The sequence below is a fragment of the Macadamia integrifolia genome, chromosome 8 (assembly GCF_013358625.1).
Source record: "Macadamia integrifolia cultivar HAES 741 chromosome 8, SCU_Mint_v3, whole genome shotgun sequence".
Taxonomy (NCBI): Eukaryota; Viridiplantae; Streptophyta; class Magnoliopsida; order Proteales; family Proteaceae; genus Macadamia; species Macadamia integrifolia.
Genome location: NC_056564.1, coordinates 30439995 through 30464229, shown reverse-complemented (window position 1 = coordinate 30464229; position 24235 = coordinate 30439995). Strand labels below are relative to the sequence as shown.

The following is a 24235-nucleotide window of genomic DNA, read 5'->3' as shown; positions in this document are numbered from 1 at the left end:
TTTGGTTCAAGTTCCTTAATGGCTTTGGGCACTCAAAGTTACTCAACTATGTCTAAAATTCTTCAATGGGCTCAATATTCATTAATATTTAGTGATAACAATTAACAATTATCAGGCAAATCTTTTGTTTTTCTTTGTAATTACAATATAATCCTTATATACAAGATATAACTATTAAGTATATATTATACCTTATTCGGAAAATCATCCCAAAAATCTCATTTAAAATCTCATTTAAGCTTAAATGAGATAGATCGATTCCAGGTAAGGATGTCAAAATCAAACTGAAACCAAACTAAATCATTTACGCTAAAATCATGAAAATTGTTTTCATTTTCAGTTTTAATCATTTCAACAGTTTAAACCCAATAAAACCAATTATATTTCGATTTATATATGAAATAAATAACACCATCTTGAATGTTGGACCTCCCCATGTCTCTACCAGCACATTGATGGATTGTTTACATATTTTTTTTTTCTTTCTAAAAGCCATATTTAAACAAAAAAATAATAATAATAAATTTACATAAAATAATTATTTATATTTTTTTATGAGATTATATTTATATTAAATATTTATTTATGTTTTTTTTTTTAAATGAGAATTGATTATTGGGTCCTATATTTTCTATATGTTTGGTTAGTAACCATATAACCGTTTAATAAATGTTTCGATTTTGATTTTATAAATTAGAACCATTGATTAAATAAATGGTTCAGTTTCGGTGATATCTCTGAAATAAAATCGAACCATTTAAAATCACTGATTCCAGGTTTCAGCGGGTCGGTTCGAAACGGCTCCGATTCCGGTTCCAATTCCGGACCCAAATTGACCTTTTTTTTAACGTATTCCGGGTTTAGATCTACAAAGGTAACGCAGTAGTACTAATTCGTCTCTGTAGTGGGTGTTGAAGGGTCCTTCAGGATCTCAGAACTCAGAACTCAGAACTCAGAACTCTGAATCAAAATCGAAGAGCAACACCGAAGCAAGAGGTTTGAACAATTGAAGGACATCGAAAATGGCGTCCGAAGATCTTCCTTTAGACGATAAGGCGAAGAGGATGAGAGATCTGCTGTCCAGTTTCTATTCACCCGATCCTTCAATGCCTGGGAACACTACTACTGCGAAATCCTCTTCGTTGGACGCCATCAACACCCCATCCTTTGATGCTGATCAATATATGAATCTTCTGGTGCGTGCAAGTTATCTGTGTTTTTCTTTTTCTCTGAATGTTTGTGTTTGTGTTTGTCATCCCTGTGAACTTCCGAGTCAGATCTCCCAGCATTGAATTTCCGCAACGGGATATCTAGCTCCGTGTAAATTAGGGTCTTAAGATGCGCATTTCCAGATTGATGATACTGATTCAACATTTCGAAAATTTTCGTTTTAATTTCTGTTAGGTAGATGTATTTTTGTTATTTCGTTACGTTCAGTTAGAACTGTGGAAGATTCTGATTATGAATGGAATTCAGACCGAAGTCGAAGTGTAAATTAAGGTTTCAGAAGGTTTACAATTCGTCTTCTCTCTTCTCACTCACCTCATTTCCTACTGTTTAATAAAAGTGATTGAAGTTCCGGTAGGTTGTCGTAATTCTAGATTTTATTATTAACATAGTATATATTCATGTAATCTCTTGGAACAATAGTGAATCAATTTATCTCGAAAACCATAGTTTGCAAGAAGAATTTAAATTCCAGGGTAATTTATTAATGGAATTCATTGCTCTGTTAATTTTCTGATTTGATTTGAAGGAATTTGCCGCTGTCTGTTTTTTAAATAAAAGTCTCATACATTCATGTGTTTTTTCTTAATATTTTTGGATGAGGGACCTCAACATTTATTTGGGGAGATAACCTAGGATCAATGCAAATATGTCTATTATACTTGCTGACTATGAAGGTCATCTGGTGATCTAGAAACATAATACCAGATTTGCCAAATTGGTGTATTCGCAACCGTCAAAAGTGTAAGGATTATTTTTCTGTTCCAGCTTATTATGAGCATTTAGGACAGGGATGGCTAAAGGGTCGGTCAACCAATGTTTGAAATTTCGGTCAAAATACCAAAATTTTGACGACCAGTTTCAGTTTCAACAAAGGTCAAAGAAAAACAGGGGTTGCCTCCACCATGATAACTGGTTTCATCGGCATTTCGGTCGAAATAGCCGAAATTCTGAAATGGCTGAAATTCCAAAATGTTTTGGCCATTATGCAGAAATGTTACAAAGGCCGTTATAAAATACTGCATTTCCAAATAGAAGTTGAAATTTTGATACGTTTCACAAGTTTCAACCAAAATCACTAGAACCCCCCTAGAAACCTGTATTTTTGCCAAAAATTCTTCAATATCTTGTTGGATCAAGACATTGTGGATTACTTTGGAGCATCTAGAACGATATTTTATTGGATTTGAGTAAGATGTGTGTAATACATTGTGGACATTGGACACCAGGACCTTTTGAATCCCAACTTGATGGGGGAGATGAGTAGAAAGACATCGTCTTGTCACTTTCTAGTGGCTACACTCACACATCTTCTTCGTCTTCTGGTGATGATGATGACGATGGTGATGGTGATTATGGGGGTGATCCATTTGAAGGTGGGGATGGTTTCTATCCACCAGCCAGAGAGGAAGACGAACAACATGAGTCCATCCGATTCATAGGGGAGAGTTAGTTTAACCATGGCATCTAAGATATTGTCCACAGTGCGCATGCCTCTCGCGGAGGCTACTTGGAAGGTCCACATCATCAGTTCAAACAAGATGAGGAGGATGGTGATAGCATAGATATAGACATAATGAACTTTTTTGGCGCACTTGAGGCATAAGTTCTAAGGAGAGTAGTGCGTATGGTGGTGGGTATGGAACTATGGATAGTGGCGTGCACCTTCATTTTCCACAGAGAGATCTAGTTCCGAATATGGTGGGTTTAATGGGTAGTTAGTTATTCATCCCTCACTGTATGAGGGTCAGTCATAGAGTGGGTCATCTTTTGTAGAGAGCTTCTTCTCATACCTAACCCCCGAACCTTATCATCCTTGTCCACCAAGAAGTTATGGTGGGTCCACACATGCATCTTCATGGACCTGTGATCTATTTCCTAGTTTGGGTTACCTACAGTCTGTTGACGATGACACCTATAAGGCTGGCTGTGTTTGGCTTCGATTGTTTGTTTAGGCATACCATGACATGGTTAACTTAAATGGGTTCCAAGAAGAAGGGAGTTTCTCAATCAATGAACCAGTGACAAATGCATCCAATAGAATTATATTCTCATTTGCTAGCTTCCCAACAAGTACCTGAAATTTTTCAATCTCGGTGGAGATGTCCTCTCCATCAGACGTAACAAAACTCAGAAAGTTGGTCACCACATACTTACCACATACTTACTACTCCCTGCATCCTCAAGATTGTACTTCTTGGATAGAGCATCCCATATCATGTATGCACTTTCAAAAGAATTATAAACATTATATAACTCAAGTGAAAGTGCATTCAAAATCCGATTCTTGCATTGAAAATCGGCCTCCACCCAAGCAAGTCTTTTTGCTTCAAGTTCAGGACCCTCACTTTGTAGTGGCTTGGGTTCAGTCAATGCAAAAGCAACCCCAATCTGAGACAAAGTAAACAGAAGCATTTGCTTTTGGTGGTGGATTGTGTCGGTAGTGGACGTAATGCACGTGAGTGGCTATTGTTTTTCTTATGGTTGTGGGCTCTTTGCTTGTGTATTGAACCACTATGCACAGATACCTTTATGGGTTGCGATGGGCCAAAAGTGTCTTTGTCAAGAGCATGAAAATGGTTCCTGTGTTGCTTACCTAGTTGGATGGAAAGATGCTGCCCCTTCATTTTCATTTCATCCCTCTTGTCTGCCCTTGTGGTTGGTGTGAGGTGGCTTGAAATACGATGCATATGTCCACTTTCTTTGTGTCAGTGGTGCATGTGCACTGTTTGTGCTCTAGGATGCGGGACATTTTGTGGGGTCCTCTTGAATCCTTTGGTTGCGACCCGTTGCACAAGAACGATAGACCGCCATTAATGTATGGAGCAGCATCACCCAATGCACAATTGGGGATGTGGTTCATGCAGTGCTTTGGCGTCGAGAAGGAAAGTTACCTGGTTGATTCTGCCAATAGTCATATGCTTGTCTCAAAGATTAAGCCATGCATGTATAAGTATGAACTAATTCAGACTTTGAAACTGCGAATGGCTCATTAAATCAGTTATAGTTTGTTTGATGGTATCTGCTGCTCGGATAAACATAGTAATTTTAGAGCTAATACATGCACCGAACCCCGACTTTTGGAAGAGATGCATTTATTAGATAAAAGGTCCATGCGGGCTCTACCCGTTGCTCTGATGATTCATGATAACTCGACGGATTGCATGGCCTTTGTGCCAGCTACGCATCATTCAAATTTCTGCCCTATCAACTTTCGATGGTAGGATAGTGGCCTACTATGGTGGTGACGGGTGACGGAGAATTAGGGTTCGATTCCGGAGAGGGAGCCTGAGAAATGGCTACCACATCCAAGGAAGGCAGTAGGCGCGCAAATTACCCAATCTTGACACGGGGAGGTAGTGACAATAAATAACAATACCGGGCTCTTCGAGTCTGGTAATTGGAATGCGTACAATCTAAATCCCTTAACGAGGATCCATTGGAGGTGCCAGCAGCCGCGGTAATTCCAGCTCCAATAGCGTATATTTAAGTTGTTGCAGTTAAAAAGCTCGTAGTTGGACTTTGGGATGGGTCGATCGGTCCGCCTCACGGTGTGTACCGGTCGTCTCGTCCCTTCTTTCGGCGATGCACTCCCGGCCTTAATTGGCCGGGTCGTTAGGAATGGCTCCATCGGTATTAACAATCTTCTAGTGGTTTTGAGCCTCTCCAAAACTCTGTGGTAACAACTTAGGCGTATGGTTGTCAAAAGTAACATTTAACTTATATAGTTGTACTTTAAAAGTGTATGATCTCATTTTTTAATATTGGGGTACTATTAGTTGTCAAATGATACTTCTTCTTCATTCTGAACATATTTTAATTGATTTTATTGAATATTGTGCGTTCTAGTACTAAAATATGTATAGAAAGGCTATATAAGGAAAAGATACAATAGGTTAGGCGTACACTCACAATCTAGGGTCCAAACCCAAACTACAATTTTTTGTATTTTTGTTCCTTATAATGGTTTGAATATGTATAATCATGCTTAAATATGCTTCTCCAAAAGTTTTAAGGCGAAATTCAAATGTTTAACTACCGAAACGGACCAAAATTTTGGTCATTTCGTGGCACCTTTTGGTTAACTGCGGTTGACGATGGTCAAAATCAAAATCTTGAACCTCACAGTCAAACCCAAGAGCTGCCTTTCCCTGTCATTATTGCTCAGGTTTTATCATGCGCCTCTAGTGTTGGTAGTCCATCCCCATTTTGTTGGGATAAGTCTGAGTTGAGTTGAGTTGGCAGTCCATGCTTGCACAAAATTTTTGCCCCCTCTTGCATCCTAGAGTGGATGCCTTTGCACATGTGGCTACTATAGGTTAAGTTTTAACTTTGCCCAGCCTCAATAAATGGGTTTTAGATTGGTTAAGTGCTATTTTTCTTGGAGCAATCTGCAAGCCATTTCCTACTCACTGTAAAGTCAAGAATCTTTTTGGAGTTACCAGGGACTGTTTGGAATGGGTTAGCTGAATGGACACTTGCATGCTACTTATGAACCGATACTCAGTCTTCCCTACAGGTTTGTACTAAGAAAAGGCTTCTGCTTGTGGGAAAATGGAACTGGAGGGTATTTGATAGAAAAGCTCATGAGTTACCAAGGATGCATTCACATGGCAACTCATATTTGTTTGATTGGACATCTGAAGGACTGAGAGCATCCTCTTGGACTTTTTTGGAGGACATTCTTTCTGAGGGATGAGATCTCTAGAACTGTACTATTGTTTTCTTTTGTGAGGCAGCATATTATAGCCATTGCAAATGTGGCAACTATGGCCCAAATTTACAGAATTTGATCCCACAAGTTTTCAACCCTAGTCATCAGTGTAATTTTAATATAGTGCTGTTGCATGAAGAATGTTGGATATATGTGCATTGCGAATATTCTAATACTTGTACTGAAACAAAAACATGACTCTTGGGCTAGGTTGTCATGATCGTTTATATACTTTTTGTTGACAATGATCAGATTCAAAAGTCAAATTTGGAGGGACTTCTTCAAAGACATGTTGAAATGGCAGCTGAAATCAAGAATCTCGACACTGACTTGCAAATGCTGGTGTATGAAAATTACAACAAGTTCATTAGTGCCACAGACACAATTAAAAGGTGAGACATTTCTCTCCTAGGTTCTGGTTCAACATTGCATATGACCTTTTATTCCTTCTTTGCTAACAGCTTCTAGTTAGTCTTATCCTTGATGCTTAAATTCTTCCTTGTTCTGTAAGAGTAGCATACGAATAGTTTCTTCTTCTTCCCTTTTACCTTTTGAATTCCCTTATTAAAAAAATCGTCTTATTTAGATGTGGATATGACTTCCTGTAAGAGTGCCTTCTTGATGCAAATCAAGATTTCACAACTTGCATACACTCATGAAGAAGTGGTGGGAAAAAAGGATCACCTGCATAAATTCAGAAGTAGTGGAATAAAAGCCATTGCGATTTCAGTTCGGACGATTACTGTGAAGGCTTCTAGTTAGCTTCGTTAACTGTTTCCAGTACTGGGATGAAATTTTAAAGGGCTTGGTTTTTCTTGATAGTGATGGCTATTCATTTAAGGCTGTTTTTGATATGCATTCTCTGAATGGATTCTGGGTTTAGAACGCATTCTGAATCGAGAAAATAGAGAAGAACCAGGTTTCAGAATGTGTTCTAGACCCACAACCTTTTCCAACAATGCATGCTAGACAACAGACTGAGTCTTTGCTTTGCACCACAAGATCTTCAACAAGGTGGAAATTCTCATATCCGTTATGTATATGTTCCTGTGTCTCGGATGAGTATAATTGTAGTTGTGTATATCGCAACAACTATAAAAAGTTTTATGTTCCTATTAGCAAAACATCCCTTTTTCTTTGGTACAGAAATTGGTGCTTTTTCTATACTTTACCTTTGTGACTTGGGGGGGGGGGTGTTTCGGGGAAGACCTATTTGGGGAACCATTCAGGGTTAGTAATGTAGGCTTGGTTGTAGCTCTCAAACACTCTCTCACAACAAACAAATAAAAGGAAAATAAGAAAACAAAAAGAGAATTCGATGGAGGGTTGAGAAGGGGGAAGAAGAACTAGTGAATGGGCATCTCGCCTTCAGGTTTAGGCATCTCACCTAGGGAATCTCACCCAACTGCATCCCACAGCACAACAGCATAAGCCGTCTTTTCTTCTGTAACTCAAATCTGTCTTCTCATTAAAATTGATAGGCTTGAAATAGCCTTACATTGCTTGGACACAAAGACATAATAAACAAAGGTAACTAATGCTGAAAATAAAACTTTCTAATTTAACTTCTAACTTGCTAACCAAGTAAGAGTAAATTAGAAACTAACAATTAACGATAAAAAGGAAACTAACTTAAGTTACAAAATAGAAACTTCTTTGAAAATAGAAGCTAATTCAAATTAGCAACTAATGAAAATAGAAACTAATGCAAAATAGAAACTATCTCTATCTTCTAAATAGGAAACAAAATAACAAAGGATATAGACTTAAAATAAGACTAACAAAACTAATGAATTAAATCCTGTTTTCCTACTTTCTACCCATATTTTAGGCCACTTTAAGTGGCCCATTACAAATAAAACCTATGGGATTAAAGGCCCAACACATACATAACCCAACCCAAGGCTTATTTGCAATAAAATAAGTTCATTAAGTGACTTATCTACATCAGTTAGATTCTAGTTTATGTGTTTAACTAGGTTTTCCTATATTGATTGTGAAATCTAGAAGAAACGTTAGAATCCAAACCCAATGGTCAAGAGCAGGAAACTTGTTCTTCCAGTTCTTTCATATGAAGAACATCGACTGTGGCCTTGGGTCTTCATTGTTGGAATTCTAATTCATAGGCTAATCTATGGTCCCCAAAAAAAAGAAAAATGCTCTTGCTTTAAAAGTTTGTACGCGTACTCAGGAATTAGGCATTTTTTTTAAGATTCTTCCACTGTAAATGACTTGGTATGGTGGTTAGATTTTGAGGAGAGATGGAAGTTCTCCTTTATTCAATAAATGAATTTTTCTCAGTATTGCTTTTTCCTTGTCTCTTGATCTTTTAATCCTCTGTCACTCTCTGATCTAATCCATTGCATGAAATCTCTTCTATTTATTTTTTTTTTTTTTTTTTTCTGGTTGTAATCCAAAACCACAGACAAGTGACCAAAACAATCGGATAGGATCCAGCACTTAACTATTTGCTTCACTTATTTACAATTAGATTTTCAACATTTTTTGGGACAATCAGATGTTTAGGATGTGTTCTCTGTATATTTTTAGTTCACATAGGCAGGTTTTTCTAATATATTAATGTGTATTTTGTCTTTGCAGGATGAAAAATAATATTGTAGGTATGGAGGTGAACATGGAGCAACTCCTTGAGAAGGTGGTTGCACAGTTTCTGTTTCACTTTTTGTTTATCGATTTAGGCAAAAGGCATAATTTTTTCTGACTTCTATTGCAGATTATGTCTGTTCAATCTAGAAGTGATAGGGTTAATACATCTCTTTTCGAAAAGAGAGAACATATAGAGAAATTGCACCGCACTAGGAACCTTCTGCGTAAAGTTCAGGTATCAAATTGAACTTCTTTGCTTCTTTTTTTTTTTTTTTTTTTTTGGGTCCCTTGGGTGACTGTTGTGTCTTTTGAGTTTTGAGTTTTGACCAAGTCGTAAATCATGTGAGGGTTTACTAGTCATGCATCAATATGGGCTATTTCTACCTACTGAAGTAGTTTAATAATACTCTGGTTTTACCATAAAGAAGGATCTTTGTTTCTTACCCTAGCTATTGCTGTAATTTGAGTATTTTCATGATTTAAACTGCAAAACTACATTGTAAGGGCTAAGAAATAGGAGTACTTAGCATCAAATCAAATGATAATTTCCCCCTTTTTCTCCTCATGTATGATTGTTTATGTAAGTTCTTGTGCATTCGACATCCATGAGTTACCACAGATTTCATCTTTTGTGGAAAAGAGCAGTTCATATACGATCTTCCTACTCGACTTGGAAAGTGTATCAAATCAGAAGCTTATGCAGATGCAGTCAAGTTTTTTACTGGAGCCATGCCAATTTTTAAGGTAGTTATCCTTGCTTTTCTTTTGCAATGAACCTTTATTTCATTTTCCCTCTTCTCTATTTGCTTCTTTTTCCGTTTCTTGGTTGAGCTGAAATGCTGATACAAAATTTTTCACTAGGTATATGGAGACTCATCATTTCAGGACTGTAAGAGAGCATCTGAAGAAGCAATGGCCATAATTATAAAAAATCTTAAGGTACACTTTCTTTTGCTTTTGAGGTATAAATAGAGTTTATATTAATACTTGCCTGGAGTAAAATACTTCTCTATTTAGTTATAAGCAATATATATATATATATAGCCATATTTTGCATGCTTAGGGCGCCTAGGTGCCCCTCCAACACCTTGGGTCGCCGTGACAACTATTGTGCAGTCATTGAAGTCCCTTGCACACAAACCATTTCTTCTGATTTACCCTCTTCTTGTCACTACATTTATTGATTATTCTAAAATTTATATTTTTCTAGCCTTGTTACGTACTCATCTAATATTCTACCCCAGCTTCTCTTATGCAATGTACATGTGTCCCTGAGATGAGGATATTGAGATGGACTAGTGGTAGAACTCAGAAGGCTAGTTTCAGGGATTAATGCTTTCATTGGAACTTATGGGCCACCAGCCATCACCCATGATCCAATCAGTTATCAGTACTTACAAAAAAAGAAAAAAGAAAGAAAAGAACAGAGGGAAAAGAAAATGAAACGCCCATTGATAAGGTAAAGAATATCTTATTGCTACTGAAATAAGACCGCATTAAGCTATTAAGAGTTAACCCATCTCTCAACATTGAATTGTTAGAACTTTTAAAAAATTAAACTGATGACATTTTTTTCTCTTTGGGAGGGTCATAGCATCCTCTTTTACACACATGGACAACACTCCAACTTATCCCAACAGAATCCATGTCAACACTGTATATGACACATAGGTATGGCCTGTATGGGTATGGGATCCACATCAAAACACTTAAATGAAAAAGTACTTGCTTTCACTTTTTTAACACAGTAACAGTGATGACTTAGACAATGGTGACTCAATTATTGCTTATAGTGTGATGTATCCAAGTAGCAGTAATTTCGTACCAGAATTCGGGCACGTATCCAAGTAGCAATAATTTCGTACCAGAATTCGGGCACATTTTTAGCTGAGTCCATGCACCATTGCACCCTAAATTTTCAGCAAGATGGATCGGTTTTCTAGACACATGTGTACTCAAACCTTGATCCAGGAAACATAGGCAGAAAATTGCCGTTTGGCAGAGGTGAAGCCAGAAAAGAAAAAGATCTTAAAAGAATATCATTTTTGCTATTTAAACCGAGAGGCATCCTTTTCCATAACTAAAGCAAGGGATTCAGAAGACTAAGGAAGCAAAAAGACATGATCAGATGTTCTCACTTTTCACTGGATGTTAAAACACTTAGAAATGATTGCTTCCTCTTCTATTCTTTTATCTTTGCACTACAGATGTTTTGTCCTCTTCATGATTACCTTGTTCCAGGATGAATTTGGTTAGGGCCTAAAGTTACTCCTGTTATCCATCAGAAACTAATTTGACCAAATCAGATAACATCCTTTGGTTCATGTAGCTTTTTGGCAGGAAATGAATTGCAAGTTAGACATCAGATTTCACCCTTTTTCTTTGTTCTTCTTTTCTTTATCCATTTATTTCTTGTGGGAGCTGAATTCTAACTTCTATTTTCAGGAGAAGCTATTTTCAGATTCTGAACCTATAGAAGCAAGGGCGGAGGCTGTAGTTTTTCTTAAGCAGTTGGACTTCCCGGTTGGTACTATTCCTTTTCTTTCATGTTTTATATTCAGCTTGTTTGAGTTGGTTACTAGGTCTATGTGCTAGTCATGCTGTGATAAACAGATACCTCACCAAGCAATGTGCTTGTATAGAAGTAGATCATATCAACTATTTTGGATGTAATACTCTGAATACATTACAAGGCAACATAATCCAGCTAATTTTCGAATTTATTGAAACAGTAGACTTCATAGTTGTCACAGCGTCTAGGTGACCCAAGGCGTCAGAGGGGGCCTGGACGCAAGGTGACACCAGCAAAGCAACCAAGGTGCTGTGACAACTATGTTCTAGTTAACTTTAGGGACTGTATGGTTTCTTCTTCTGTGTAACTGTAGGGTTTTCTTCACCCTCTTTTAGATTTCCCTCAATATGAGTCTACCTCAACTTTTGGATTTTGTAGTAATTCAGAAAGGTGGTTTGTGTGTGCCTGGTTTTGTTATTCATTGACAGGTGGATAGCTTAAAGGCAAAGCTACTTGAGAAGTTGGAACATTTCCTTGAAGATCTTCAGCTTGAATCTAGGGAAGTGGAGGCGGTTTCATGGGATTCTTATGAATCTTCTCAGCTAGGAAAGTTTTCAGATCCAATTCCATCTATGCCGGCTGAGGCCAGTGCAAAGAAGGTAGCATTTTATGTGTTCCCATAATTTTCCTTGTACATCTAAGGAACTAAATCTTATTAAAAAAGTCTTATTTATAGAAGGGGTTGTGTACATTTCCTACCTGCCTTTCCTGCATTTTCATCAATCTCCAGTAGGTTAGAAGTTTGAATTGAGGACTTGCTTCTACTGTTTTCACTTCCAAGCATCATCTGCCATTTTTCGCATTTCTTTTTCATAAGTATTAGATTTCATTAGAAGGAGAAAAGAGAAGCATTTCTTAGAGGATTTTATGTTCCTTGCTCAAATGGACTTCACTCGAAATTTTTTAATGCATTAATTTTATATTTATGGGAAGTGATGATGTCTTCCATGGTTGGTGAACTTTTAAGTTCCCCATTTGGCAAGTAATCAATAGGCATTTGGATGTGTCCACGTCATAAAGAACCCCCACCAATCTCATTGGTCAAATTTTACCCAAAATGACCATGCTAATTGGGATAAAAGTGCGTCCGAAGTGTTAGAAAAATTACAGACATGCTGCTGATCAATGTTGCCTTAGATTTGTATCAACACTCGAAAGGTTTTTTCATATTAGATTTGTGTTGTATGACCCTAATGTATCAATTATTGTGTTAGCTTTGTGTCAATCGGTCATTCCATGTTAGGTTAAATTTTTGCCGTATGACCTCTTTTAACAATATAAAAATTAAGAATCTTTAGAGATGACAATAAGAAGACTTAGAACTGCAAACTTCACGTATAGAGATGTCTAGGTCAAACCACATAGCTATGCACTTCTTCAATGTTTAAGGATTTAGTTTTTAGTGTTGAAAAATTACAGTGCCCATGTATTGGACAGTTTTCGCACCCTCAACCCTATACAACATGTTTAGTTGTTTCGAATTTCTGCCATGTAGAATTCCTTTCAACTCATACCCTCTTAATTTTGTGCCATGCCTGTGTCTTGTGATAAGTTGGCTGGTTGTGTTGGAATTTGTTATCCCCTAGGAATTATTGGCCTTCACCTTGGAGGAGACTCTTGCCCCATTAATAGATCTCAAGAAGGTTGGTCATCAGCCTTCCACATTTGAGAAGTATATGTTTCAAGTGGAGCCAAAATAATTCAAGTTTAAATATAAACTTCTGAATGTTGGTGCTTAAGCTTTTATCTGCCTTCAATGGCTAATGCTTGGCCCAAGCCCAATTACCTAGACCTGAATCAGTTTGGGCGTCTCAACTCAGAAACCTGAACCCAATGGTCCATCAGGGAGGCTAGAAGAGGAATAATCGTGGATTTACTATTAAATTCTACCTGTTCTCATGTGTAAGTGCACCATAAAACTTGTGTCTTTCAAGGAAGAGGTGACTTGGGGAGTTGGGGTTATTTTTCTTGAGTCCACTGTCCACCTATGACAATGAGACGTCAAAACTTGTCTCTTTCAAGGAAGAGGTGACTTGGGGAGTTGGGATTATTTTTCTTGAGTCCATTGTCCACCTATGACAATGAGACGTCCAGACAACCAGGAAATTTTGGTGCTCATGCCCTTGCCATGGGAAATTCCCACCTTGGAGTTCGTGTCAGTTGATGACATCAATCTAGGTACCCTAGTAATATCAAAGGAATCACACTGTCAATGATGCAGTTGGTTTTGTGAATGCTAATGCTCAGTCAGGATTCAGCAATAGGAGCGCTAGCATTGTTATGTTCACACACACACACACACACACACACACAAATTCAAATAGGTCCCACTTTTTTATGAAGTAGGGTCTCACTGTGCATTTCAGCCATCTTTTCGTGTACCGGCAATAGGGTTAGCATTTCCTAGCATTTCCCAGTCGTCGAATAGGTTGCAAACTATTATGGGGAACTCATTTAAATGTCCAGGCAGTCTCAAGGAGGTGTCTCACATGCACCAAACAGATTTGCTTCCATTTCTGCTTATCTTTTCCTTTCTTCATTTTTATTTCCTCCCTGTTTGACTGATGTTTTGTATGCTGTATGTAGGATGTTAGTGATGTTGAGCTATTGTCTTGCTTGCTGTAGGCACCTAGGAGGTGCTAGTGTGGTGATTTGTTTTAGGGTTTGTAGTCTTGTAAGTTGCGACGGTATGGTCTGGCAGTTGCTCCATCTCTCTCCCCCCTCTTGTTTTTATTAATAAGATATATTTCTGATGCTGATCCAGGAAATGGTTGGACTGAAATGATTTTGAATGATAGTTTCCTGTTTGATTCCCCCCCCCCCCCCCAACCCAACCCAACCCAACCCAACCCAACCCAACCCAACATTTATAAGAATGTTCTTTTGAAGGTTTAAGGCTAATATTTGGTGAGCATTAGTGTGGTTTGCATCAGTTTTCTGTTTAATCCAATTCCCACATGACGGAACTTTCTGTTACATGTGCTTCATGCTGCATTGGTAACTTTGCCTCCAATGGATTATTGGAGAGAAGTTGCTTGCATTACTTGTTTTCTATTATCTGGCAATGGTCTATTCATCAGATTGAGGAACATAATTCATTTATTAATTTTTTGTACTTAGGTTTCCATTCATGAGTTTGTAGAAGCTCTCCATGCTTATCGAGTAATATTTCCAAATTCGGGGACGCAATTAATTGAACTTTCACAAAATTTGGTTACCAGGTAAAAATCTCTCTTTCCACACTTCCACGAAAACTATATATAACATAAGTCGGCAATTCACCCCTTCATCTTGATATTTTCATAGATTCTAATTGGTTTCTCTTTTTGAAGGAATTTTGAAACCATTCAGCAGCATATAAAGAAAAAGATTTCTTTGGCATATCTTTTGGGAATGCTAAGTAAGTTCTTTATTTCAATTCTCTCCTTGATGGCTAAAACTCCCAATTTTAGTTCTGTGAAAAGCTATTGTTGCACTCTTTTTTTTCTTGGGCTGGGGATCGCTACCTGGTCACGTGGCCACTGCGCTAGTGCGGGGACCAACCAGTGGGGCAGGGTGGTCTTTTCACCACCCCCTTTGTCTGGGCGTAGGGGTGTGCGACCAGGTAGGGATCTTTTTTCCCTTTTTCTTTTGCTAACCATAATTTTAGACATTCATATACATAACCTATCATCGTTTGAAATTTTAACACAGCACATTTCGGTTTCAACCAAGGTTCTAGGTTTTGGCTTCACGCCTGGTTTTGACCAGGCTCAAAGCCGAAATATTTTGTGAAACCGAAAATTTAGTTGAGACCTGGAAGGTTTCGGTGGATGGTTATGGTCAAACTTGGTCCTGAAACTTGTAGGAAACTCTATATTAGGACCCTAAACATGATGTAACCCTTGGATTGTAAATAAAAACCCTAAAAAGGTAGTTTGGCTTGGGACTCTAAGTTGGTAGTGTATATATACCCTTTGTTGTATCCTTTCTAAAAATAATAATCTATTCTACACATAATTTTGTATTAGAATACACAAAATTCAATGAAAAAAAAAACTAAAATATGCATTGGCAATGAGGAGAAACCATTCAATATTACACAATGTCAAAGTGTTAAAAGTACAAGTGTTACAAGTAGTCCAGTACAATTTGAACAACCAAGGATAAAACACCCCCACGAAACCATTCCTCCAACTCGATGTCAATAACACAAAGTTCTGTGAAGGATCAAACCATTCCTCACTTTCGATGCATTCCACTATTGCCCAACAACTTATTACAGGCTTGTATGGAAGTGATTTGGCAAAAAAATCACAAAAAACCAAGTTTTTGCAGATCTTAGAGTCGAAACCAGAGAAACCAAAGAAAGGTTGAAATTTTTACCCATTCCATTTGGAAAGGGTTTGTATCAGTTTGACCACAAAACCACACATATCGTCACAATTTTCTGTTTGAAATTTTGCCAAAACAGTGAAATTTTGACCAAAACCTTGCACTTTTTACATATCGCCTAGAGTTTTGTTACGAAATCTTGCAAAACCGAAATATTTTTGCGAAATTTCGGCGAAACCTTGAACATTGGTTTCAACATTTGTTGAAATGGAATGACATTCGAATTGAGGGGTCTTCAGTGTCTCGGTTTTTTCTTTTTTCCCCCTGATAAATTGACCATATTCCAGTGCCATTTTATGATGGAATATTTCAACCCGGCCATTTTGGTGGTATATTTTGGTTTTGAGCAGGGTTGAAGTCCCAGTCGAAACTGAAATATTGAACCTTGGGCCAAATCTAGCACCAGAAAATGTATTATATGAAAAAAGTTTGAGCTGTACAGTCAACTGTTTAAGTTAGGTGACAGCAGCATTACTGTCAGAACTAATATCCTTCCACTTGCTATAAGAGAACTTCTTTATCACCCTGGTCCAGTCAAAAGAAACACTCCCACATCCAAGTATTCAGGTTAGATTTCCCTCGATATTCTGAAAGATCCTCGTGTTCCTTTCCTCGCAAACAGCAGCAAGCAGATAATGGAAGGATATCCCGTTGTGTATTTCCTCATGACCACATGTCAGACATTTCCTCTTTGCACAAATCTGCGTCCATCGTCCATGCATTCAGCTTCATAAGTCATAGTTGAAATTGTTATGTATCATTTTTTCTTTCCTTTCCTCTCCCCATGAATGCTACATTTGCAGTGCTTGACTCCAATTCAATGAAGTGATTTGGAGTCAGATGTGCAACCCTGGAAACTTAAGCTTACCTATTATTGGTTTGGAACAATTGAAAAGAAATAAGCAAGCAGATTTATATCATATATGGCTTGACAATAAATAGATACTGATTTGGACAAAAGTATCCAATGAATATAATGTGATGCACCTGGTCGCACTTCGTCGTATGAAATTTTAGTGTACCAAAGGATTCTTAAAAGGCTTACATATAGCCTGCAAGAAAATTTCAGCTATGACAATGGAATACTGGCTTAGTTCCTGAAAGTTGCCTCATGACTTCACCTAGGTTGTGTTAATATCCATTAACTATCGCCCTATGCCTCAATAAGTTTGGACTCCAACTCTGAAGTCTACTGGATATGTTAAAGAGAGAATGCATAGTTGTCATTTGATACTGGTTTTCTTTTTTTCCTTCTTTTCGATTGTATTTTTTGTTTGATGCTTTTCTAGAAGTTTGTAGAATGGAAACAAAACATGGTAATGTCCTAGTTGATTGCTAACCATTATTCATAGAAAGCTACCATAGAGCATGACATGTTACACAAAGAAAGAACTCCATGTTAACAAGCACTTGCACCCTCTAGGGAACCAATTGGATGTAGAACTCATATGGGCAGCTCCTATTAGTACAGTTTTGTAGAAGAGGGTTGGAGCATTGCTGTCCTATTCATGCATCTAAAAAGTTTTATTGGTCCACAGTTCTAGCCCTTTTCTGGTTATAATAGTCTTAAATTCAACAGCGGATCACACCATGGTACATGTGAAGTATACTCGGTGAAGTTTTCTTCTGACTATAGTTACAAATGATTTTCAAGTTTGCTTTTCTTTCTGAAGCCTGTCATTTTACATTCTCTCTCTAGCTTTTCTGATGCCTCTCTTACTGAAGAATTTAAATGCTTTCAGTCTGAGTTTAATTTCGTTGAATCCTAACATAAAGGTGTTTACTGTACAGGAGTTATTTGGACGGACGTGACAATTATGGATGAAGTATTGCCAGAGGCTGCTCTCCCCGATTTTTCCTTCCAGGTCTTCTTATCCTTCCCCATACACAAAAAAAGATTCCACTCTTTCCTAGTCTTTTTCTTGTTTATTCCATCCATAATGACGGTTGGTGAGATTCAACACATTAAGAACTAACGAACTTCATCTGGTATCAGGCTGTGCATGTTGCTATCAAGCAATATATTACCAGCACGTTTTCTTATCTCCAACTTGATGTATCAGGTGATTTTTCTAGATATGGTTTCAAAGCATGCATGCATGGTGTTATTTGAAATATGTAGAGGTTTTTCGATAGAGCTACCTACTTAAAAGGAAAGACTACACAATAATATACTGTCCAAACCACTTGAGTGTCCAAGAATGACTTTTATTCAGCTAATGTGGATACTTACTAATTTCCTTACATGATTTCCATGTATTCTTTGAATACATTCATTGTTCTGAATCTTCTGATTTAGAATTCTGTTCAAATTGGCAGAAGCCCTTACAAGAGTCCAAACTAGGCCAAATGAAGTGTTAGAGGAAGCATGTTCTCTGCAGGTCGCCTTGGAGGCCAGCAAAAAAGCAGTGATTCAGGGCAGCATGGATGTATTACTGGTAAAGAAATTATTTTTTTTTCATCTTAAATTCTTAATTTCCCCATTGCTTGATGGTTGCAGGAGTCCTTTCCACCTTTATTAACTTTCTTGTCTGAGATGATAACAAGTTAATCCTTCAGTTTCAACTAATTCTTATTAGGTAGAAAAAAAAAAAAAAAAAAAATCTAACATTTCTGAGTGTTTGTTTGGTATTCCATGTTAACTTGTGCTTGGATGTGTTTACATTTTTGTTATTATATGACATGCTTTCAAAATAAACTGCTTTTTTGCTTGCCGTCTATTTCATTGCATCTTGTTATGGAGAATCCAATTAATCTATTGAAAACAACTACAGCATATGGATTACACGAATTTCGAATGCATAGCTTTATCAGGGTTAGTGGAGCAGCGTCTATAGTAATGCTTGTATTTTGGTTACATTGTCTGTAGTAATGCTACATCTTTATTGATTTGACTTGTCTATTTCACCAAAATTAAATGTCCTGTACTCGTAAAATGACTGGATATAGTGTACTTCATGAGGAGAAAACAAATCTTTCAATGAACTGCAAGCGAGCATGAATCTTTGTAAAAACATTCTAGCTCTTGACGTATTGATGTGTGTGTAGAAGTGATCGTGGCTGACCATGTCCCTTCTATTCCTCTAAAATATGTTTTCAGTTTGAGAGCTATGACCTTATCCATGAGAGAAGATAAATGGTATCTTGACAATGCTGTCAATTCCTGCATTTGATACTTGATATTGGAGAGTTAATATCAGTGCTACTAGTCTGCTACAATATGACGGGTATAGACATTGAGCAAAGATACAAGGATTTGGCAAAATCATGCAGAAAATTATTGTTATCTGTGGTTGCTTTCATTTCTCTGAGATTTGCTGGTCAACTTAACCTTTTTATTATGCCAATCCAGAAGTCCAACGGAAGTCCTCATGTGGAAATGTTGATTGAACTTAGTGATGCTGGCCATTACGATTAGGGCCGCATAACCCTCAGTTTGAACAATGTTTGCCATTATTTCTCCCTGTCATTCCCCTTTAGACAATAGTTTCTTCAAGGTGTCCAGGGGCCTTCATTGGGTCCAAGGAGACAACACGCCTTAATTGATGTAATAACTTTGACCGCCTTGGACGCCTTGTGACAGCACGGCTTAATATTTTATCAGTTTGTTACACTTCACGAATTTACATTGATTTTTGTTTATTGCTCAATTTTTTTTATGAATATGCTTATATTATATCCTATCCTTTGTTTATTATATGTCCGTTTTCTCATATTAGGTCATTACCAGCTTAATTATATCATATTTCATTGATATAGCTTCTATGTTGCGTATGAGCATAATCATATAAATTTATCATTGTTATATTACATATACTACACACTTAGTGCGCCCTGCAATGTCTTGGGTCGCCTAGTTACCTTGAGAACCATGCTTTAGACACTCACACCCACATATGAGAGGAGAGAGAAAGGGGGGACAGAGGAGGGGAGGGAGAGATTTGCTGCTTCGATATTGGTGAACATCTGTCATTATAGTTAGTTATTTATGCATATTCTCTCATTGCTTTGTCATTTTTCTTTGCTTTATTTTGATCTGTTTTGTACATTCCAGGATTTTCGCCGGCTTCTTGATGATAACCTAGGGCTGTTGGTGAAGTTAAAAGATTTAATTATTGATTGGGTGCAAGAAGGGTTCCAAGAGTTCTTCAGGGCACTTGATGTTCACTTCCTTTCCCTGTCGGGAAGAAATAATTCAAGCAGTCAAGAACAAGGTTCAGTAGATGGATTACAGGGGGACAAGGTGCTTGCAGGACTTGTTCTTGTTCTCGCCCAACTTTCCGTTTTCATAGAACAACGTGCTATTCCTCGAATTACAGAGGTAATTATCCACCAGTTAGCTACGTGTTTTGATCTTAATGACTTCACATACCATTTTTTAGCTCTGGATCGCCAGACCCTTTTTCTCCATATTGTGAAGGACATTACATCATTATATTTATCATCTACTTTTCAGGAAATAGCTGCATCATTTTCTGGCGGTGGTGTGAGAGGCTATGAATATGGACCAGCATTTGTTCCTGGGGAAATCTGCCGAATATTTCGATCAGCTGGTGAAAAGTTTCTGCATCTTGTAAGAGTGAAAGCTTCTCTAAATTCATTATTTGTCTTTTGGAATACCTGAAACGTATGCATGGAGTATAGCTTCTTCTCTAAAGATGACACTCTGTTTATGAAAACTTTATTTTAACAACAGAGGCTTTTACCACTGTTGTAAAGAAATATTTATGAAGTCATCTTAGAACATTTGAATATATATATATATATATATATAGATTCTTCATTGTCTCTAACGTGTCTTTGATACATTACCCATGGAACAATGGAAATCGATTACCTGGCCAGAAGCTAATATTGTCGTATTTAGCAAGGACATAAGAAACCTAAATGCAAATACTGATTTTCTGCATGGTCCTCATAACACTTGGCATGAACTGGTAAAAGCAGAGTTCATTTGGATTAAGCCTCTTAATAAAGTAACAAAACCTCTTGGAGAAGCCATTTGCTAGGGTATACATGCCATGTGGACAAAACCAAGTCTCCTGTTCTCAAACAATCAATCTTATAATGTGGGGTTGGTTCCATGGAGGAAAGAAGTATCACAACATGAGACGGGAAAATGGTAGTTTTCTCACAGAGCTGTTATTAGCCTAATAGTGAACCCAAAGCTTCTGTATAGACTATGAACTTTTCCACTATTTAAGAAACTGTAATGTTTACTACGGCCTAGTTTTTTATTCCACGGTTCACTGTTTCCTTACAGAATCAGGAATGATAGTTAAATTGTTAAGAAATGATTAATCAGAAAAAATATAAGAAATGCTGCTGCATTACTGTCTCAAAAGTTTGGATGTTATGAATATTTTCCAAGTTCTTAATCTCTTGTATACTTTCCTTTGCAGTACATAAATATGAGAACCCAAAAAATATCAGTTCTTCTGAGGAAAAGGTTTATGACACCTAACTGGATCAAGGTTAGTGCTGTTAGTAATTTTTATCTCATTGAAGTTTGAGAGGGAGCAGTCTGATATCATCTGATTGAACTTATTTACAATCTTAACAGCACAAAGAACCAAGAGAAGTGCATATGTTCGTTGATCTATTTCTTCAAGAGGTATGCTCATATTCTATGTTTGTAAGATTTTTAATCTCATTCGTGAAAATCAAGATTTTGATGAGGGGGGCAAGGTTCCAACTGCAAGCCAGGTGGAAGGCATTCTCCCTGTGAACCTCTTTTTTGTGAGGTTGCAGTGTCTGCCTGTCTGGTTGGCCCCAAAATTTGTGGAAGTGTGGTCCGTGGTATTATCTAACCGTGGGTTGATTTTCATCTGAATCCGACAATGCCACATGTCAGGAGAATGCTTTAAAAATTGTTAGGAAAATGCACTTTTGTTTGATAGGTAAGGACCATTGGGAAAAAAAGTGGGAAAAATCCTCTAGATCTTGGGACATACAATTGAGATAGCCCACCAAATATGGCATGTGCTTTATCTAGGGGATTCCATATCTATCCAATGGCTGGAATAACCAATCGACCTGTCAATGAGGAAAAATGTGGCAAAAAGTGGGTCATGCAGCAGGAACCCCTTGGTTCAAAGTATGCAGGCAGAACACTTTTCCCTTCTAAAGGAAGATTATAAATTTTAGTAGATTCTTTGGTTCTTCAAATTATTCTTGTCATTTTTTGGTAACCACCTTGTAAAGATAAAAGTACTAGTTTATTGATGACATATACATTAAAAGGGCTTATGCTTTACTTCTTTGTACCTCTTTTCGGCCCTAGTTGGAAGCAATAGGCTCCGAAGTAAAGCAGATTTTACCTCAAGGTATCAGCCGTAAACACCGACGAACTGACAGCAATGGTAGCACTACTTCCTCCCGCAGCAACCCAATGCGTGAAGATAAAATGAGCCGTTCAAATACACAACGTGCCAGGAGCCAGCTTCTAGAAACGCATCTAGCAAAGTTGTTCAAGCAAAAAATGGAAATTTTCACAAAAGTTGAATATACACAGGTATTACTTCAACGGAGAAGGGATTAATCAGAAAAATGAAGAGATTTAACTGACTTTTCTTGTAACTTGCAGGAGTCCGTTATATCTACTGCAGTAAAACTATGCCTTAAGAGCTTGCAAGAATTTGTCCGGCTCCAGACTTTCAATCGGAGTGGATTCCAGCAAATACAATTGGATATCCAGTTCCTGAGGTCTCCTTTGAAAGAAATTGTCGAAGACGAAGCTGCCATTGACTTCTTGTTGGATGAGGTAAAAGAATATTGTTTTACCCTGCATAAGAATTTTCATAGTAAATAGAGGTAGGCATTGGGCTGGTTGGGCAGGCTGAGGGTGTGTAGCTGCCCTGACCCTAGCCCATCCCAAACCCAAGCAAAAATCCTTCGCCTGTGCTGACACTGGATTCTTGGGTTTGAGGAACATCTTGTGGGCCCCTTCCAATGTATGAGCAATTAACTACATCTGCTCTAGACGTTAAATGACCCCCACCACTATTGACTTGATATGTCTATGGACCATCCTGTACTTAACCACTAGGGCATCAAAACATCAAATGTGAGTGGTATACTTGGGATTTATGTAACCATCACGAAATGATAGATCTACTTGTCTCATATACATATAGAAATCTATATAGTATACAGATGGGACACTTGGGTTTTCTTGGGGTTATAGGGCTTCTACTTGGGTTCAGGTGGGGTTTTGCCTGGGTGGGGGTCATATACCATAGACTTGACCCAACTTACCAACATCCCATTTCTTTTTCTTTCTTTGAACCAGGTCCAACCTGGTGCCTGAGAAATCAAGCCTTACCTCGAGCTTTCTTCAGGTTGAGCTGAGGTTTGACTTGGTTGAGTTTGGTTAGGCCCACCTGGTGCCTTCCCTGATGGTAAAAACAAGAAAACATTTGGATAGGATGAAAGTGTGGTGATCAGTGGCTTCTAAGTAGACATGGTGCTTGTATTAGTTGTTGCCTTGTTGGTACAGAATGTAGTTGGTCCTCTAAGAGTCTATTTCTTAGAACCTAAGATGCAATCAGATTGTCCTGATCATGGGAAGTTTTTTTGGATCTATGAGGAAACTAAGAATTTTTTTGGCTCTATGAGGAAAAAAGAGCAAGACTATAAGTATATGCACCAGCTGGATGGTTAGCATCATCCATTCAAGTTGAGTTTGGAGCGAAGATCCACCGGACCATCTGATTGTGGTCCCACCCCCTGCGTATGCACTGTATACTTGGTCTTGATGAATTGTACTTGTTTATTTACAACCAATGGATTGACATCCACACCCCTATGCTGCTCATTCCCAAGAATTGAGGTTCCTTGTATTTCACTTCAACCATCGGGTTCTATTGTTGCACAGGTCGTTGTCGCAACTGCCGAGAGGTGTCTAGACCCAATTCACCTTGAACCCGCCATCTTGGACAAATTAATACAGGCAAAATTGGCTAGAAGCAGGGAGCAGAACACAAGTTCATGAATTATCAAAGGTAAAACTGGTATTGCAGTGTTTGTTTATAATTGCTTGAACTACAAACCTCTCGTAGTTCTTATCTCTTATGATCTTGATCTGACTGAGGAGCTCAATTCTGTAGTACTGAGCCCTGTACTTAACCGGAATGGATCACAGTTTTGTACATTGTTATCACATTCAATGTTGGGATTGTTGAGGATTTGTTTGTGTTCAGAAACAGTGGGCGAATGTTAGCACTGTTTAGTCGTAAGTACTCACTATTGCTGGTGTCAGGTTCTCTGTTGAGTCAGTATCCCATAGCTTAAAAACTCTAGTTTATCAAATCAGGGCTAAAGACCCAACAATAAGACCATTTTATGTATACATTTTTTATTGTTTTTGTTCAAGGTTTGTGACAAAATGTTACGTCATTTAAAATGTCTAATGGATATGGTAGATGTGAAAGGAATGTTTTATGCATGGACAAAATCACTGTATCCATTTGTTTCAACGTAAAATATTTTCTTGGAAAATGATTAGCATTATATATATATATATATATATTTTCTTCCATTTGGCCTTTTTTGATTGGACGTGACCTGGAACCACATTTTGACATGATTGAGTGAGGAAAGGAATCCAACCATATGATGGGGGTGGAGTCCCTGATGGTGCCAAGAGTACCAATGATCAAGATACTGTTGGTGTTGGTGTTTTGGGAAAACAGCATCTGTTCCAATTTTTGTAATGTATTTCAGTAAATCATTCCTCCCTC

At 37.7% G+C, this 24235-nt stretch overlaps 1 protein-coding gene across 1 annotated transcript; it reads left to right on the top strand.

Moving 5' to 3' along the window:
* The first annotated feature begins 893 nt into the window (after nucleotides 1-893).
* Nucleotides 894-23949, top strand: LOC122087257 (vacuolar protein sorting-associated protein 51 homolog). Its single transcript, XM_042656325.1, has 20 exons — nucleotides 894-1196; nucleotides 6194-6333; nucleotides 8543-8597; nucleotides 8676-8783; nucleotides 9194-9292; nucleotides 9410-9487; nucleotides 10994-11071; nucleotides 11549-11719; nucleotides 14241-14341; nucleotides 14453-14520; nucleotides 17286-17359; nucleotides 17491-17557; nucleotides 17814-17932; nucleotides 19549-19815; nucleotides 19951-20067; nucleotides 20897-20968; nucleotides 21058-21108; nucleotides 21778-22008; nucleotides 22081-22257; nucleotides 23371-23949. The coding sequence occupies exons 1-20, from the start codon at nucleotides 1023-1025 to the stop codon at nucleotides 23485-23487; spliced, it is 2364 nt and encodes a 787-aa protein (XP_042512259.1). The 5' UTR covers nucleotides 894-1022; the 3' UTR covers nucleotides 23488-23949.
* The last annotated feature ends 286 nt before the right edge of the window (nucleotides 23950-24235 follow it).